Below are 18,206 nucleotides of genomic sequence, written 5' to 3' on the forward strand. Positions count from 1 at the left end.
GTTCTAGCCTCTGCACTTTATGAAAATGCACTGTGGTGGGCATCTCCTGCTTTGGACTGGAGCTTAGGATGAGATATTGGACTACACATAGAAGCTGGCTGTCTAGGGATTCAAACAATGCACTTCCATTCCCACTGCTTATGGGAGCTACCAATTCAGCTTCGCAGGTGGGTTATACCTTTTGCTGGTACCATTGGGCAATAATGCCAGATATAGAGCTATCCCCAAGGTCAATTCACTGGTCAATGTGAGTTCCACTTTTTTTGCTTTGTTAGAGAGAAATAAAATCACTATGTGGGAATATAGTTAAAATCACAGTGGAAAACTCTAATATAATTGCTATAATATTTTTTAACATATATATTTATATTTGAGAGTCCTTGATAAAAACCCTATGGTATAATTCCTTTTATTTAATATATTATGAGAATAGAATTTATTTTTTAATATCCCTGGAGAAAATTGCTCATTTCCCTGGGTATGTATTTTATTAACTAATTCTGGGAATATGTAAATAAACTCACTGATAATTTTAGTAAAATTACCCAAAATATTCTTAATAGGTTCTTTGAAGCTGAATCTCCCCTCAGCTGTTAATGTATATTATTTTAAACATGCTTGTGTTACCAAAATTTCTTTCTTCCGTAGATCCTTGGTCTTGGGGATTCAAAGAATGAACCCATGGACCACAGATCACTGGTAAGACAGGATTTATTAGACAGAAAGTAATACAGAAAAAGCACCAGAGCTCCTGGCACAGAGTAAGACCCAAGTGGGAAATCTCTGCCTGGATCCTTTGTCTAGGGGTACATATAGTTACATGTGTCCTTTGTAGTTACATTTGGGCAGGACTTGGTAGCAAATGAATGACTACTAGGAGTAACTGTCCTTCTGCTAGGATAAGGTGAATGAGCCATTCCTTCATGAAATTGCTCAGGCCTAGGAAACTTCCATGGAATTGTCCAGGCCTAGGAAATGAGGGGGGTCTCTGTTCAGCCCTGAATAAGAGAAACCTGTATCAAGGTCATTCTCAGCTTCAGAAGTTGTGTGCCTACTCCAGCTTCACATGGGGGGTGTACTGTACTTTGAAATAAGGGAAAATTAAAAGTGGCCTGGGCAGTAGTGTGGGCTGCGCTGTGGTCTCCCTCAACTTCCTAGGGACCCGGATGCTTCGGCAGCCCTGGCCCCTCTCTGTTGCACTTGGTTCTACAGCTCTCACCTCCCTGTGGCCTGCTGCACCAGTACCCCAGGGGCGGCAACTCAGAAGGTGAGGCAGTTCCTCCCATGTCCCAGAGCCGAGGCAAAACCCACCCTGTAGCAGTTGTAAAGGGTTATTGTATAATTCTATCATTTCATTGTTCCTCAAGGAAATATCAATCAGAAGGTGGATAGAAATTGTTGTACCTTTTTTCTTAAAAGGCAGAATAAATGTATCTTTTTCATTTAATACTAATTTTCAACCTAAGTAATTGATAGAGTACTCCTTTAATTTATTCCTAATTTTTATTCAGTTAATGTTACAATAATTATAGTTATTCTTCTTGACCTTAAATTATTTCACTTTAGGGTAGCATCTGTAGCTCAAAGGACTAGGGCTCTGGCCCCATATGCCGGATGTGGTGGGTTCAAACTCAGTCCTGGGAAAAAAGCTACAAAAAAAAAAATTATTTCACTTTAGGCAGTGGATGTCCAGTCACTGGATACCTTCAGTGTCTTTTTGGAAGACCCTATTAAACTTTAGCTATTTTTTTTTTTATTGTTTGGAATTCATTGATGGGTTCCCAATGGGGTTCATTCAAAGAACCAGATTACATTGATTGCAGTTATTAGGTAAAGTCCTTCTTGTAATTGTATGCCACCCCCAAGAGGTGTGCACGCACTGTGATCCATCATTCCCATTCCTCCTCCCCTCTCCCTAGTCCTCATTCTCCTAAACCCCACCCCTTGTATTAGCTTATCTACTGCCATCATATTAGAATTGAGTACATTGGATTCTTGCTTCTCCATTCTTGTGATGTTTTACTAAGAAAAATGTCTTCCACCTGATGTCTCAGAGTGTTGCTGGCTTAGCTTATATATTCCTTGAATATATAAGGTGGAACACCTATGTACTTGAAATTAACTATTTCTCTCAGATGACTAAGACCTCCCAAATATTATTTCCCATCAGTGTCTGACTTAATCCTTAACTCTAACTCTAGAAAATTTCTTTATTGTAACATTGTATGTATCATTTTTACACATAGGTCAAATAAATCATAAAACTGAAACTACTTTTATTGACCAAATGGAAAAATTTTGCTCAAATCTATAAAATATATGAAAGATTAAAATATATAAAAAATAAGAAAATACACACATAAGGTTACTAACTTTCAAATGTGAAATGGACCTGAATAGATTGGTGTGTATTGATCAGGACTGAGGCACAGATAAACGGTTATGAAGTCTGGGCTGTTTTAGTCTGCTTTGTGTTGCTATAACAGAATACTCAGACTGGGCAATTTATAAATATATTGGCTCATACATCTGAGGCTAGAAATCTGATAACCATATGATAGCATTAATCTTATAGGTCCTTAATAATCTTTCTTGATTCCATGTTTAGCTTCTAGGACATAAGGAGAAAGAATGGGGTCCCTTAGGCTGTGCTGCCCCTGTGACTTTGCTGAACTCAGCACACACAGCAACTTTTGAAGTTGAAGACTCGCCTCTATAGCTCTATAAGCTGATATTGCACACTGGTGGTTTTATAGTTCTGGGGTCTTGGGAGCATCCCCAAACTCTGTGACAACACTAGGTATCGCCCTAGTGGAACCCTCAGTGGCAGCTCTTTCCCCTGTGAAATGTCACTGAAACACCCTTTGAAACCTAGCTGCAGGCAGTCAGTCATGCCTTCACATCTCCCACCCTCCCTTCCTGCAGAATTAGCACCACGTGGACATAGCCGAGGTTTATGGCCTATATCTTTTTTTTTTTAAGCCTTTAAAAAAGTCTTTTATTTTCTTTCTTTCTTTTTTATTAAATCATAGCTGTGTACATTAATACTGTCATGGGGTACAGTATGATGTTTTTATATACAATTTGAAATATTTTCACCAAACTGGTTCCAGAGAAGTGTTTGAAGCTGCACCCAGGCCAACTTGAGCCAAGCTTGGGATGGCCAAGAGACACTGCCAAAAGGAGGAAAGAAACATTTGAGGTAGTGCAGGCCAGCAGATGAGAAGGTCCCTGAGATACCTCCTCAAATGTTTTGCCTTCAAGATTCTAGAGCAATTAGTCTGAGATGGGAGGGACAGCCTCAAAGATAATCAAATGGCTTCAGGGTCATTTCCATTGCCTGGATGGGTAGCTCTGGGCTTCTTTCAATATATAGGAAACTCTTTACCAAGTGAATAGTCACTTGGCCACACCTTTGGTTTTCTTCTCCTGAACAGGCCTTTTTTTTTTTTTTTCTTTACATGGCCAAGGTGAGGATTTTCCAAATCTCTTATTTTGCTTTCCTTTTGATTATAATTTCTATCTTTAAATAAATTCTTACTCCTTTCATTTTATTACATGGTATTACGAGAACCCAAGCAAGTCCTTTCAATATTTTGCTTAGAGATTTCCTCAGCCAGATATCCTAGCTTATTGCTCTTAAATTCTGCCTTCCACAAAGCCCCAGGACATGAGCACAGTTCAGCCATGTTCTTTACCACTTTATACACTTTATAACAAGAATGTTCTTTCCTTCAGTTTCTAATCTGTGCTCCTCATTTCTGTCTGGAACCTTATCAGAATGGTCCTTATTGTCCATATTTCCACCAGTATCCCAGTCACAACCACTTAAATAATCTCTAAGAAGTTTCAGACTTTCTAGACAACTCTCCCCTTCTGCACTGTCTACAGAGTTGCTCTTGATGTTCTATTCATGATGATCTAAGATTTTTTTAGCCTGTTTCCCTACATTCTTATAGCCTCTCTCTCACCCAATTCCAAAGCCACATCTCCACATTTTCAGTTGTTATATCAACAAGGCAAATCCTTTTTTTTTTTTTTTTTGGTAGAGACGGAGTCTCACTCTATTGCCCTCAGTAGAGTTCCATAGCATCACAGCTCACAGCAAGCTCCAGCTCCTGGGCTTAGGTGATTCTCTTGCCTCAGCCTCCCGAGTAGTGGGGACTACAGCCACTCACCACAATGCCTGGCTATTTTTTTGTTGTAGTTTGGCCGAGGCTGGATTTGAACCCACTAACCTTGGTATATGGGGCCAGCATCCTACCCACTGAGCCACAAGCACTGCCCAACACCTCAAATCTTTGATACTTCTATCTGTCTTAGTTCATTCTGTGCTGCTGCACCAGAATACTGAGACAGAGTGATTTACAGTGGATAGTGATGTATTAGCTCTCAATTTCAGAGGCTGGGAAGTTCAGTAGCAAGGTGCTGTGTCTAGTGAGCACCTTATTGCTGCATCATCACATGATGGTACCCATGCTATAAATCAGAATGAGTTCAAATTAACTCAGTAACATTAACAAGAAAAATAGAAACAGAAGTTGAAGTAGAATTTGTTTGTTCAAATTTAAAACATAAGTCTGAGAAAAATAATGAAAATTCAATATAATCAATGGCAACTTTTGTTTTAAGCATAAGGCTAAAATTTTCCCTCTGATGTAGTTTTATTTTTATCAAGCAAGATTAAAAGTTAGGAAATAAACAAAAAAGAGATAGAATCCTAGAGCAATCTATATATTACTTTGGAGAAAAGATATAATTAATTATCCATCTAACTGAAATAAGTTCCTTATCAATATATTCAACTGAAGAATGATGAGGTTCATAAATTTGAAAAGGAGAGCTTGATTTTTCATAAAGGACTCCAGCCTGCAGCCTGCAGTTGGCCATTCTGACAGGCTGGTAACCATATCCTCTACCCAGAAGCCAGAAAGAGGCACTGAAGGACACAGAAACATAGTCTAAGTGGGGTGGGTAAGTATACATATTTCATAAGCTATAGCAAAAGTCATGAATATTTATGAAAGGAGAAACTCCAGTATACACAACTTTTGTGCCATCTTTTGTATTACATATTTAAAAATGGTGGCTTGAGGCTTGGCACCTGTTGCTCAGTAAGTAGGGCATTGGCCACATAAACCTAAGCTGGCAGGTTCGACCCAGCCCAGGCCTACTGAACAACAATGACAACTGCAACCAAAAAATGGCCAGGCATTGTGGTGGATGCCTGTAGTCCCAGCTACATGGGAGGCTGAGGCAAGAGAATGGCTTAAGCCCAAAAGTTTGAGGTTGCTGTAAGCTGTGACACCATGGCACTCTACCCAGGGCAAGATAGTAAGACTCTGTCAAAAAGAAAAAAAAAAAGAAAGAAAGAAAGAAATGACGGCTTGAGCATGCCCTAAAGTGGAAGTTTCAGAGCTATGTCAAAAGGTGAAGCAGAAGGCCAACCTCTCAGTAAGCAGCATCCACAAGCAGACCACTTGTGGTCACTAGTGCTCTCTCACCAGGAAGGAATGTTGGTCAGTTGTTTTAAAATCACAAAAGAGAGGGACAATCATCAGGTTGGGTGATATCAGCAGAGGAGCAAATCTTTTCAAAGGAATGGCTTCTGTTTAACTCTTAAGAAATAAAGCTTAATGACTAGTTAGTGAGGGCAGGAATATAATGAGGTTTATCTAACACCCCATACCAACATGGCCAGGAAGTCAATTTTAAGGTTTCTCTGAGGTCCTTTAGGCCAACAGGATATCTGTTCAATTGGTTAAGCAGCTTAGGATTTCATTTGCATTTCTTTTTTTTTTTTTAATTTCAGGTTGATATGAGGGTACAACAAATGTAGACATACAAAAGAAAAATTCTAAAGCAAGAATAAAAATAACATTTAAAAGTTTATGTCCTCAAAATTGTGTTGTCACACATATAATTTAAAAAAATGCATTAGTAAATTATTTTAACCCTATGCATGACTTCTTAAATATTCTATTAATATGTAGAGCGGAAAACAAAAACATACATGTACATGTCACAGTTAGAATTGTATGAATATTTCAATAATACTGCTCAATGATATAGATAGTTGAAAAAAATAATAATCAGTTATTTTTTCTTTCTTTTTTTGTTGTTTTTGTTATTGTTTATTTTGTTTGTTTCTTGTAGTCAAGGTCTCACTCTGTTGCCCAAGCAAGAGTTCCATGGTGTCAGGTAGCTATTTCATAGCAACCCAAACTTCTGAGCTCAAGTGATCATCCTGCCTCAGCCTCCGAAGAGTGCCAGGACTATAGGCGTGAGTCAACATGCCTCAGAATAAACACATCTTGTGTGTTTTTTTACATACTACTTTAAAATTTATGTATAAATTTACAACTAGCATTTTCAGCAAAAATGAATTCATTTTAGAAATCTGAAGCAAATCATCCCCACAATTTTGGAACAATTAAATATCTGATATACCATTTGTCTTCTATTACTTTCATTTTTTTAAAAAAAGTTAACTTTAGAATTTTCCATTTTGATATGGACACAATTTTTTTTTTTTTTGAGACAGAGCCTCAAGCTGAGCGCCTGGGTAGAGTTCCATGGCTTCACTGTTCACAGCAACCTTCAACTCCTGGGCTCAAGCGAGTCTCCTGCCTCAGCCTCCCAAGTAGCTGGGACTACAGGCGCCTGCCACAATGCCCGGCTATTTTTTGGTTGCAGCCATTATTGTTGTTTGGCAGTTCTGGGCTGGATTCGAACCCGCCACGTTAGGTGTATGTGGCTGGCACCTTAGCCGCTTGAGCCACAGGCACCGAGCTGATATGAACACAATTAATGATACATAAGTATTTTATCTTTTCTATAAATTTTATGGTAATTTCATATAATGAATGCAACCTTTTGCACTATTTGAGTGAATCATCAGCATTTTGCAAAAATAATTATTATTTACGTGTATTTTTTTCTTTCCCTCTATTTTTCATCTTTTAATAGAGTTATGCTAAAGACACATCCGTAGGAACTCACATCTACTATATTATAATGGTCTATATTAAAATAGGTTTATATGTTTATTTTCATGTGTAGATTATCATGTGTGGAAGAGTAGAACTTACTGTTTTAATCCATCATTTTTTTGGTTTAACTTTCATTGTTTTTCTTTAAAAATGGGCATAAATTTGTTGTGGTGTATTTGAGGAATCAATAAACAGAAAGAAAACTTGAACTATGAACCCATTGCTCTAAGGCCATAATTTTTAATTAACTCTTAATAAATATATTTTTCTTATTTCTACTACTCTGTTTTCTAAAATGAGTGCCTTTTACTTCTGTAATAAGAAAATATAACCATATTTACTGTTTAAAATTTATACATGAGGATTAAAGGTAATGTATTAATGTAGTTTTATACATAAAATTTCAGATTTAAATTTCTATACCCCTTTTAACTGACTTCAAGAAAATTGCTGTTCAGCATTATTTTTTGGACCAGCTTCTCACTGAAAGTGGTTCCTAGGAAATAGTTTTCAGTGTTAGAATAGCTGAAAAGAGTTAACGAGGTATTTCTGTGCTTGGTAGGGTTATATTACACGGGAATTTATGCTACAACTACTGTGAATCATAACCAAGTGGCCACTTTTACTCAGTGCTTACTCTAGTGGAGTTATTATTACATTATTACTGTGCTTCTGGCATTTTGCAGACATGAAATGAGAGATGAAAATAAAGAGAACTACTATCTTTAGATGATATTATGAATTCTGTCTTTCATAGTTTGTCGTGTTCCATGTAGTATTAATTTATTCCACACCATGACCCTGTAAACCTGTGGTCCTTGAGCTCCAGAGTTAGAGACTGAGCTATGTGGCATAACTGGCTGAGCTCTGCCTCCTGTTTCTCCCCATCTCAACCCCTACTCTGGTCAGTGGAAAAATTGTCTTCCATGAAACCAATCCCCATGCCAAAGGTTCCCTTCCATCAGTCAGTGGCCTTTTAGGAACTGGGTTTCTCATTGAGGAAGCAAAGCTTAATTTGTATTTAAAGCTGTTGCCCACTGCTTATCACCACACCAGTTCCACCTCCTGTCCTATCTAACCCCATCCCTAACCCCTAGTCTGTGGAAAAACTGCCTTCCGCGAAACCAGTCCCTGGTGTCAAAACTTTGGAGGCTGTTACTGTAAGGCTATATTCTTGAATTATAAAAATGTTAACTTTATAGTGCCCAATGTTAAGTAAATATGTTTCTGAACCAAAATAAACTCAAATGGGTAGAAAGCTTTTGAATGGTCACTTTTTCCACTGTCTTCTTAGAATATTCTCAAAACAGAGTAATATTGAAGGATATATGCTCTTGAAGAAAAAATGAGTTTTTTTAAGTCAAACAAACACAGCTCTGCTTAAAATACTTTCATGATCCTTATTGAGTCATGGAAAAATTCTATAAAAAAATCCTCTGGTATCTCAGTGTTACATTGGGTTCCATAATTTTTCCATCACTAATAGCACTAATAAAAAGAGAAAATATAATTAATAAAATATTAATTATATCAAGAGAATATAAGAAATTTAATCAATCTGCTGCAACTTTCTATGTGAGAGTCTGTATTAAATTGTAACATTCATTATTCAGGTTTCAGTTATCTTGTTATATATATTCAGATCTAAAGAGAGAAACATGCCAGTCCATGATTTTAAGCCTCAGTGTAAATGTTGATACAGTAGAAAAGGATCTGAAAAGAACATAAAGCTCTGTACTTTTCTTCTACCAATGAAAACACTAGAATTAACACAAATGTCTTGCCTGTGTCTTGTGTGGTATGATAGAGATACTAGGTGAGAACCTGTAATTTCTGACTCTCATTGCAACACTTTCCTTCTATGTCACTGTATTTTCTTTATTTCTAAACTGAACACACTTGTTCCTGCTCCCCTGTCACCTCAGCTTCTGGGTTTTGTTTTTTACTTTTATTTTTGGTTTGTTTGTTTGGCATCAAGCACTATTCCAAATTCATTCTTATCTCAAGCCCAACCTCATCTTCTAAAACCCTTTTCTCTCTTTTATTTGTTCCATGTAGACCAAACTACTACTACTGCTCATTTATCTTTTGATTTTTATGCCTGTATGGCTTTATAGATGCTGGCCACTCTGTTTCTGAATAGCTCTAATCACTTGAGAACCAGGTTAAATATTATTGTCTTATATAACAATACCCGTCAGGGCAAAGTTGCTTCCCTATAATCACATAACCTCAGAGGCTTGCTCCTGCAAATAGTAAAATAAGGGGCTGCTTGTGCAGTGGTTAAGATGGCTAATTCCAAATTCAAAGTACCTGGGTACAACTTCTGGATCAGATATTTCAAGCTTGCCCTTTAGAAATCAAGATAGTAACACTACTTCAAGATAGTAACAGGGAAAATAATGAGGACTACCACATGTAGTAAGTTAATATAGAAAATACAAGATATGTATTTAATGACTTTTGTTTTTATTTTTTGCATTATGTTTTCCTCAAATCTGACTGAAATTACTTGTTTCCATGTTTCCCTATATTAATATATTCATAAAATGTATAATAATTGTCATGTTTGCACATAATAAATACTACAATAGAAGGTTTAAAAAAGTTTGTCATATGAATGAATAAATGAACCAGGCATCTATAAACTTATAACAAATAATCTAGCCAACAGTAATTTTTGCAGAATCTTATATTCAAAAATTACGATGTATTGACATTCATAGACAAAAGATACTTGGATTTGACAGATATATTCACTCAGAGAATAATCCCCAAATGAATAAAACAGATATATACAAATACCAGAGTTGAATGGAGTAGTTGGAAAAGACACTCAGGCATTAGCTAAAATCAATTCTACTCAAAGCAAATGTATTTTGTTCTGTCGTTGCCATTTATGTCACAGCCCTCCTGAACTTCATGTAGCAGAATTTACATATGTAATGTGCTCTAATATGTATTCTAAAAGTTTCTTTCACTGACAGTTTGTTTGCAATAATTTAAGCAGAAAAACTTTATTAGAGGAAAAAGATGGTAAAGCTAATTAAATTTATAGCTAAGTGCAAAGAAAGGAAAGCAACATTTTAGGTGTGCAGTTTCAATAATTTTCTGACCTAGGTTGTATGCTAAAGTATATGATTAATAGATTTGTGTTATCACTGATAAACTGTTTATCCAATACATTTACATTCTTTACATAGTACCAGAAATATCAAATATAGTATCAAATATATTAAGTATGAATTACATTTTTATCATGTCTTATTTTCCTAAATTATGCCTTATGAAATAATATTTCAAAATGATAAGTAAATTTTGAATATGGACGTTTTTCAGGCTGAGAAAGAACATATCATAAGTTTCCTAAAATCAAGAAGTATGATTACTGATGTATGTTTACATAGAGTGATAATGATCTTGCTAATCCCTGAAATGTCTTACAATATGATTAAATCATTATTTTATAATGTATTAACTCATAGCGATAGTGTTAAAGCAATAGTTCTCAACACAGGTTCCCCTAATGAAGTGTCAGTTTTATCTGAGAATTTGTTAGAAATACAAATTCTTAATCCTCCCTCAAGATTCATGAATTCAGAAATTCTGGAGTCATCAGGTTAGTAGATGATGTAATATATACCCTCATAAGAGAAAAAACTCAAATCAATTAAAGGTGGGGGGAGGGGAATGAGAGGCAAAGAGGGAGGGGATTGGGAGCTATGGTGATGGTGCATCTCTTGGGGGCAGGACACAATTATAAGAGGGACTTTACTTAACAATTGCAACCAGTGTAACCTAATTCTTTGTACCCCAATGAACCCCCAACAACCACAGCAAAAAGAATAGGAAAGAAACTCTGGAGTTGGGTTTCATCAATCAGAGGTTCTAATATGTCAAGGTCCCACCCTGGTGGCAGGGTCTGCTAAGACCTGTGGAACTGGTGTGACCAGCTGAAGAAATATAAAGCTAGGAATGATGATAAAGAAGGAGACATGAGGGTGGTGTCTGTGGCTCAAAAGAGTAGGGTGCCAGCCCCATATACTGGAGGTGGTGGGTTCAAACCCAGCTCAAGCCAAAAACTGATTTAAAAAAAAAAAAAAGAAGAAGAAGAAGAAGGAGACATGAGACACAGAATAGAATTTTCAAAGGTGGGAGCTCAGGGCACTACTGCCCATTCATATGTCCCTGAGTCTCTGTTCTACTCAGCTTTTTCAAATCTCTTTGCCCCGGTGGTAAGTGGACAGAGGGAACAAAGACACAAGCAGTTTCTCTGAGTAAGCATATCAGCTCCAATTGTTATTATTATTAACTTTAAGGATTTGAGCAGTTTTTAGGAATCTGGACCTTGAGACTTGTATGGGGGAAGCCTCCTGTCTGGAGTCACACACACAGGCTTATAGAGAGGTATTAAGCTCTGCTAGTTCACTGTAAAGTAAAACACCACTGACATTAATCTCCTCTGAGGAATCCTTGGGAGAGAGGCATTTTCCTCTCATCACCACCACAGAGAATTTTCCTCTGTGATCAAGGATGTAAGCCCTCCTGCCCATATCTCAGGCTCAAGCTGTTCCCTTGGTCTCTCCCCCAGCCAAATACAAATCTCTACAATGGGTATTTGTTTTATTTGTTTAATGGGAAGAAGATGCATCTATTCTAGGTCTTGCCATAATCTCTTTTATGGCCATTATCTTCCCCAAAGTGTTTACAGACTCAGCAGGGTATTTATGTAAACTGTATCCTCAATAGGCCAGAGTTTCAGGAAAGACCAGAAACTAGTTCCAATAAGAAATTTAGCAATGGCTAGCTTAAAGGTGCATTAGCTGACTTTTCTTTGTTCTGACTCCTTCAGCTTACTTATTAATTTGCCCTTTTTCTGCCCCCCCCCCCGTGAATAGTGGGGTCTTTGGTCCCCCCTGCACTGATACATTTTAAATAAATATTTCCAAATAAAAAAGATATATATTAATACCAAAATATATCAGAGAGGCCTGGCTAGGGCAATGACCCCCAGAACCATAGAGCCTAGGGCTAAGTACTCCAGCTTGGGAGAGCTTTAGGCACCTGACTCCAAATCATGACAGCTACTATGTAGGTTGTACTCAGTAAAACCACAGGGGTCCAAACCTCTATTGAGTACAGAAGACCAGAGAGGAGGTCAAGGAAGATTATCCTCAAGCCTTAATATGTAATGTTGTTTTTCCTCAGAATATGGGATTCTTCCAAAATTTATGTTAAAATTTAAACCCCACTGTGGTGGTGTAAAGAGTTGGGATATTATGGGGAATAATTAAGTTACGAAGACTTCACTCTCAAGAAAGGATAATGACCCTTGCTTCAGAGAAAGTTTGCTGCATTCTTTCCCTTTGTCTTCTATCACATGAGGTCCTAGTGTTTGCTCCCTCTTCAGGATATGGCAACAAAACACTATCTTGGAGGTAGAGAGAGCATCCATTGCAAGATGCAAAACTTACACAGATACTTTGATCTTGGCCTTACCTGTCTTCCCAATAGGGAGAAATAAATTTATATTATAATATTTATAACTCACCTAGAATGTGGTATTTTGTTATATAATACAAAAGGATAAGTAAAATATTTATACACTAAAAATTATAAAGCTATGATGAAAGAAATTATTCAATGAATAAATTTTAAAAATCCTTGTTAATTGATTTTAAGAATTCCTATTGTTAAAATACTCATACCACCTAAAGTGATTCATAATTCTATGAAATGCCTATAAAAATTCCAATGAATTTTTTTCTAAGAATAGAAAAAAAAATTCAGAAGGAACCAACAAAACTCTGAAGCAAAGCAATTTTGAACAAAAAGATCAAAATAGGAGGCATCATACTGTCTTATCTCAAAATATACTACAAAGTTACAATAATCAAACAGCATGGCATTAGAACAAAAACAGACATACAGAGAAATGGAATCAAATAAAGAACACACTCTTATACAGTAAACTAATCTATGACCTAAGAAACATGAAGATATGATAAGGAAAAGAGAAGTTTTTTTTTTTTTTTTTCCAACATAACTGACTAAAAATGTCAGAGTTTAATTCTCCTTAGAGAATTAACATCAAAGGGGAATAGTCATAGTTCAAGTAGATTGTTAAAAGAGTGTGCTGGACCTTATCAGAGCATTCACCAAAAAGAGCTGAGACACAAAAAAAGAAAGCAAGAAGAAGTTGGAAGAGACTGAATCCCCAGGTACTTAGTATTTCATGTACAGCAGAGATGGGAGTACTCTTAGTTCCCCTAGCCCTTGTGGTAGACAGACATATCCAAACTTAAAGGGAACATTTTTGCCCTTCCCAGAACAACTATTATAGTTGGCTGCTCTTTAGGACTTTCTCAATGTAATTCACTGGGCTACCAGCTTTTGCACAGTCCTTCACTTTTCCCTGGGACCTGAGCTATGGTGGAGGGCACCATACATCATTTTCCTCAATTATGAGGTTTTGTCCTTGGAAAAGATCTTAAAATCTTGGGTCTTCACATAACTTGATCCCCTGCACTAATTACCCCAGCACCCACTCGAATTGTGTCAGCCCAAAGGGTAGTCAGTTTTAGAGAAACAACAGAAATCTCAGTGACCTATCTTCCTGGTATTGCCACTCCTGGGGGAAGGGAGAGGGCAACTCACCAAAGAAGTACCTGTGAGACACTGGAGCCCTGGCTTTTCTGTACCCTAGAACTTCTCATCTGAGGGCAGGGAGTGTCTGTGTCTATGCCAGCAGAGGTGTAGGCACTATGCTACACCTGGTGTTCATGAAGAGGTGTGCAGGAAGGAACTTCTCCCACTTGCCCCCTGCTATAGACATAACCAACACTTCTCCAGTGGAAGCTCAATGCAGGTGCACCTATGGTGGGCATATTGGGGCATTTTAGAATGACTATGTCTCCATCAGAGGTAACCCCTTTAGGGTTGTAGGAAGGATGAGACCCCTCTCCCTCTCTACTCAGAATGGTAGATTCCTGCAGATGGTCAGCATAACTGCCAGTCTGGTTATAGAAATGTGGCAGTTCCCTCTCCCTCCCTTTGTGTGACATCAGTGAATTTCTACCAGGCCTATGACTAGTGTTTACCATTGAAGTATTATGTATACTTATCTGCTTCTCCTGCAGCCAGTTTTTATTCATGGAAAATTGAAAGTCAACAAAAAGAAATCAGAAAGACAATTCTGGATATGAATGAAAATTTCTCCAAAGAAACAGATACTTTAGAAAAACAAACATAACTTCTGTACATGAAAAATGTATTTAGGAAGTAAATGTAATACAGTGGAAAATTTTAATAATAAGGTGGCTCCTGTGGCTCAAAATAGTAAGGCACTGGCCCCATATGCCAGAGGTGGGAGGTTCAAACCCAGTCCTGGCCAAAAACACTGCAAAAAAAAAAAAAAAAAAAAGTACCCAAAAAACAAAAACAAAATTTTAACAATAAACTACAATAGACATAAGAAAGAATTTCAGAGCTTGAAGATAAAACTTTGGAATTAACCCAATCAGACAAAAATAAGTAAAATAAATAAAGGAAATAAAAAATGTCTTTGAGAAATATGGGATTTTATAAAGTATTCAAACCTAAGAATCATAGATATTCCTACGGGAATGGAAGAAAAATTAAAAAGTTTTTAAAACCCATTTAAGGAAATATTTGAGGAAAACTTCTCAGGTCCTGAAAAATTGGAGGTCCAGATGACAAAGCTTGGTGAACTCTAGGGAAATTAACTGCAAGGAGGATTTCACCAAGGTATATAATCACATTATCTAACATCACCTGAAGGAATGAACCTTAAATGCAGCATGACAAAATTATGAAATGATCCATAAAGGAGATCCCACCAGAATAACAGCAGACTTCTCAACAGAAACCTTACAAGTCAGAAGGAAGTAGAATATTGTTTGTAGTATTTTTAAATGGAATAAAAAAGAAAATGATATACCAATATTCCTGATGAACACAGATGCAAAAATCTTCAACAAAATACTAGTCAATGAAATCCAATAGCACATAAAAATAAAATACATCACAATACCCAGAGATGCAAGGGTATTTCAACAAAGAAATTCAATAAATGTGATTCACCATTTAAAAAGATGTAGGAAAAAACCTCCATATGATTATTAAAATCCACCATTCTTTTTTAATAAAGCCCTTAAAAAACTTATCACTAAAGAAAGACATTTTAAAGTAATAAAGCCAAATATGACAACCCCACAGAAGGGGCAAAAGTTGAAATTATCTCCCATAAGAACTGGAACAAAACAATGATAACCACTTTCACCACCCTCATTCAACATAGTATTGAAAATCTTACCAAAGAAATTGGAAAGAACAAGACATAAAGAGGCATCCAAATTGGAAAAGAAGTTGAATTTTTCTCTCTTTGCTAATAATATGATCATAGAACTAGAAAATTATAATGACCACTTCAACATAATTCTATATTTGACAAATAAATTAGGTGAAATATCAGGTAATAAAATCAATGAAGACAAATTACTAGCACCTCTATACCCCACTAATGACCAATCTAAAATATAGCAAGAACTTAATAACATTTACAATAACTGCAAAAAATAAAATAAAATGCCTAGGAATATATTTAACCCAAGAAATGAAAGATACCTGCAATGAAAACTACAAACACCAATGAAAGAAATTGTATTTGGCACAAAAAAAAAAAAAATGGAAAAATACCCAATGCTTATGGATGGAAAGAATCATCATTGCTTACAATGACAAAACCTTCCAGAAAAACACCCTACAAATTCAATGCATTTCCCTCCAAAATACAAATATCTTTTTGGCAGAACAAAAAAATAAAAAAATTCATATGGATGCAAAACACAGCCTAAATGAATAAAGCAATCCTATGGAAAACCAACAAAGATGATGGCATCACATTACTTTACCTTGAATTATAATACAGTGTATAGTAACCAAACACACACATAGATCAATGCAACAGAATGGAGAACCCAGAAAGAAAGCCACATAACTACCACCAAGTGATCTTTGACAAAGCAGGCAACAACATAAATAATGCTATAAAAATTGTACAGCCTTCTGCAGAAGAATGAAATTAGATCACTGTGTCTTATCATATACAAAAAGTTACTCAATCTGGGTTAAATACTTAAAGATAAGACCTAAAACCATTAATAATCAAGAAAAAAATTAAGAAAAACTACCTTGGATGTTGGTCCAGGCACAGAATTTTTGAATAAGACCCACAAAGCAAATACAATAAATAAATAAATAAGTAAACAAACATATGGCACTTAATTAAACCAAAATGCTTCTGTAAAGCAACTCATCATCATTACAATCATTATCAACAGAGTAAATGGCCTAAAGAATAAAAGAAAATATTTGCAAACTACACATATGACAAAGGACTAATATCCAGAATCTATATAAGAAATCAAACAACCCGACAAGAAAAAAAAATAGTTCCATTAAAAAATGGCCAAAAGATATGAACAGACATTTTTCAAAGAAACATATACAAATGGCCAAGAAATAACATAGAAAAAATATTGAACATATTAATCATTAGAGAAGTACAGGTATATATTTTGAGATATCATCTTAATTCAGGTAGAATGGACATTATTAAAAAGTCAGAAAACAATAGATGTTGGCACAGATGTGGTGAGTAGGTGAAGAGAGAGAATGTTTATACACTGATGAGTGTAAATTGGTGCAACCTATTTGGAAGTCAGTATGGAGATTTCTCAAATAGCTCAAACTAGGTCTACATTACTGGGTATGTGACTTAGGGAAAAAGTATTACAACAATAAGATACCTGCATGTGTGTGTTTATTGTAACACAATTCACAATAACCAAGATATGGAATCAACCTAAGTGCCAATGAAGAGATGAGTTGATAAAGAAAATGTGGTACACTGTGTGTACCATGGAATACTACTCACCCATTAACAAAGAATTAATTAATGTTTTTTGTAGCAACTTGGATGGAGCTAGAGTCCTTTATCCTAAGTGAAGGAACTCAGGAGCAGAAAATCAAATACCTCAGGTTCTCCCTTATAAACAGGAGGTAAACGTTGGGTGTGTGATCATACACAATGGAATAATGGACACTGGAAACTCATAAGGTAGGAAGGTGAAAGGGGATTTGGACTGAAAAATTATCTATTGGGTACATTGCACATTATTCAGTTCAAAGGTACAGTAAAAGTCCAGACTGCATGGATATACAATATATCCACTTGTATCTCTGACAGCTATTGAAATTTTAAAAAAAGAAAAATATGCTCTCTAATAAATTTGTTGTGAGCGCCTGCTCCCCCTGGTTCCCCCTGCCTTTTCCCATTCCTCCGCCCTATGGGCAACCTCCTGCCCTCTGCTGTTCCCCCTGCTTCTCTGCCCTACGGGCCTTCCCAGCCACGTTCCCATGCTCTCCAGAATTCAAAGAGGCATGGAAAGTCTAAAGTTTCACAAAACCCCCCAAATTGTCAGTAGATGAAAAATGGTGGAAAATTCACCGAGGCTTGCTCAGTAGAGGAACAATGGTTGAAAACTCACCGAGGCTTGATTAATTATTGGTATATAATCATAACCATTGTGATTTGAGATGTATCCATTGTCAACCAAGTTGTAACCCCCCGCCCTAAGCTAACTAGTTACATCTTGCTTCTGTACCAGTATGCTTGCTCAAAATTATAAAAAATACCTACCCCCTACTTCAGGGCCGACTGCCTTTCAGAGCAGCAGCCCCTGCGGCAGGTAAAATAAATTACCAATTAATTACATCTAAGTGGGGGGTCCAACTCTGTCTTTTCAGGTCATAGGGGGTACAACAAATTGTGTTGAGTAAACTAGATATGCACAGAAATGAAATTCAGCATTGATCTCAACCTATGTTCATATATCATTTCAAAAATTACAAAAGACCCATAAGATGGAAAACTATAATGCTATTAGAATATGCATAGTGGAAAAGCTTCTTGACATTGTTCTTGGCAAAGAGTTTTTTGGAAATGAGTCAAAAAGCCCAAGAAACAAAAGCAAAATTAGGCAAATGGAATTGCATCCAACTAAAAATCTTATGCATAGCAAAAGACATTCGACATAGTAAAGAGAAAACTTAAGAACAAGGTTGGAAGCATCACATGACCTCATCAAAATACCCTACCAATAGACAGTAGCAAAAGCAGCATAGAGATGG

At 36.4% G+C, this 18,206-nt stretch overlaps 1 protein-coding gene across 1 annotated transcript in view; it reads left to right on the forward strand.

Annotated features, from left to right (window-relative positions):
• Positions 1 to 1,166: 1,166 nt before the first annotated feature.
• CYLC2 (cylicin 2) overlaps positions 1,167 to 18,206 on the forward strand; it is a 47,738-nt gene continuing 30,698 nt past the window's right edge. Inside the window, exon 1 of the mRNA XM_023510552.1 lies at positions 1,167 to 1,267. Coding sequence (XP_023366320.1) covers positions 1,167 to 1,267 — 101 coding nt within the window. The remainder of the gene's footprint in view (positions 1,268 to 18,206) is intronic.

The sequence above is a fragment of the Otolemur garnettii genome, unplaced genomic scaffold (genome assembly GCF_000181295.1).
Source record: "Otolemur garnettii isolate 467f Iridium unplaced genomic scaffold, OtoGar3 scaffold00014, whole genome shotgun sequence".
Lineage (NCBI taxonomy): Eukaryota > Metazoa > Chordata > Mammalia > Primates > Galagidae > Otolemur > Otolemur garnettii.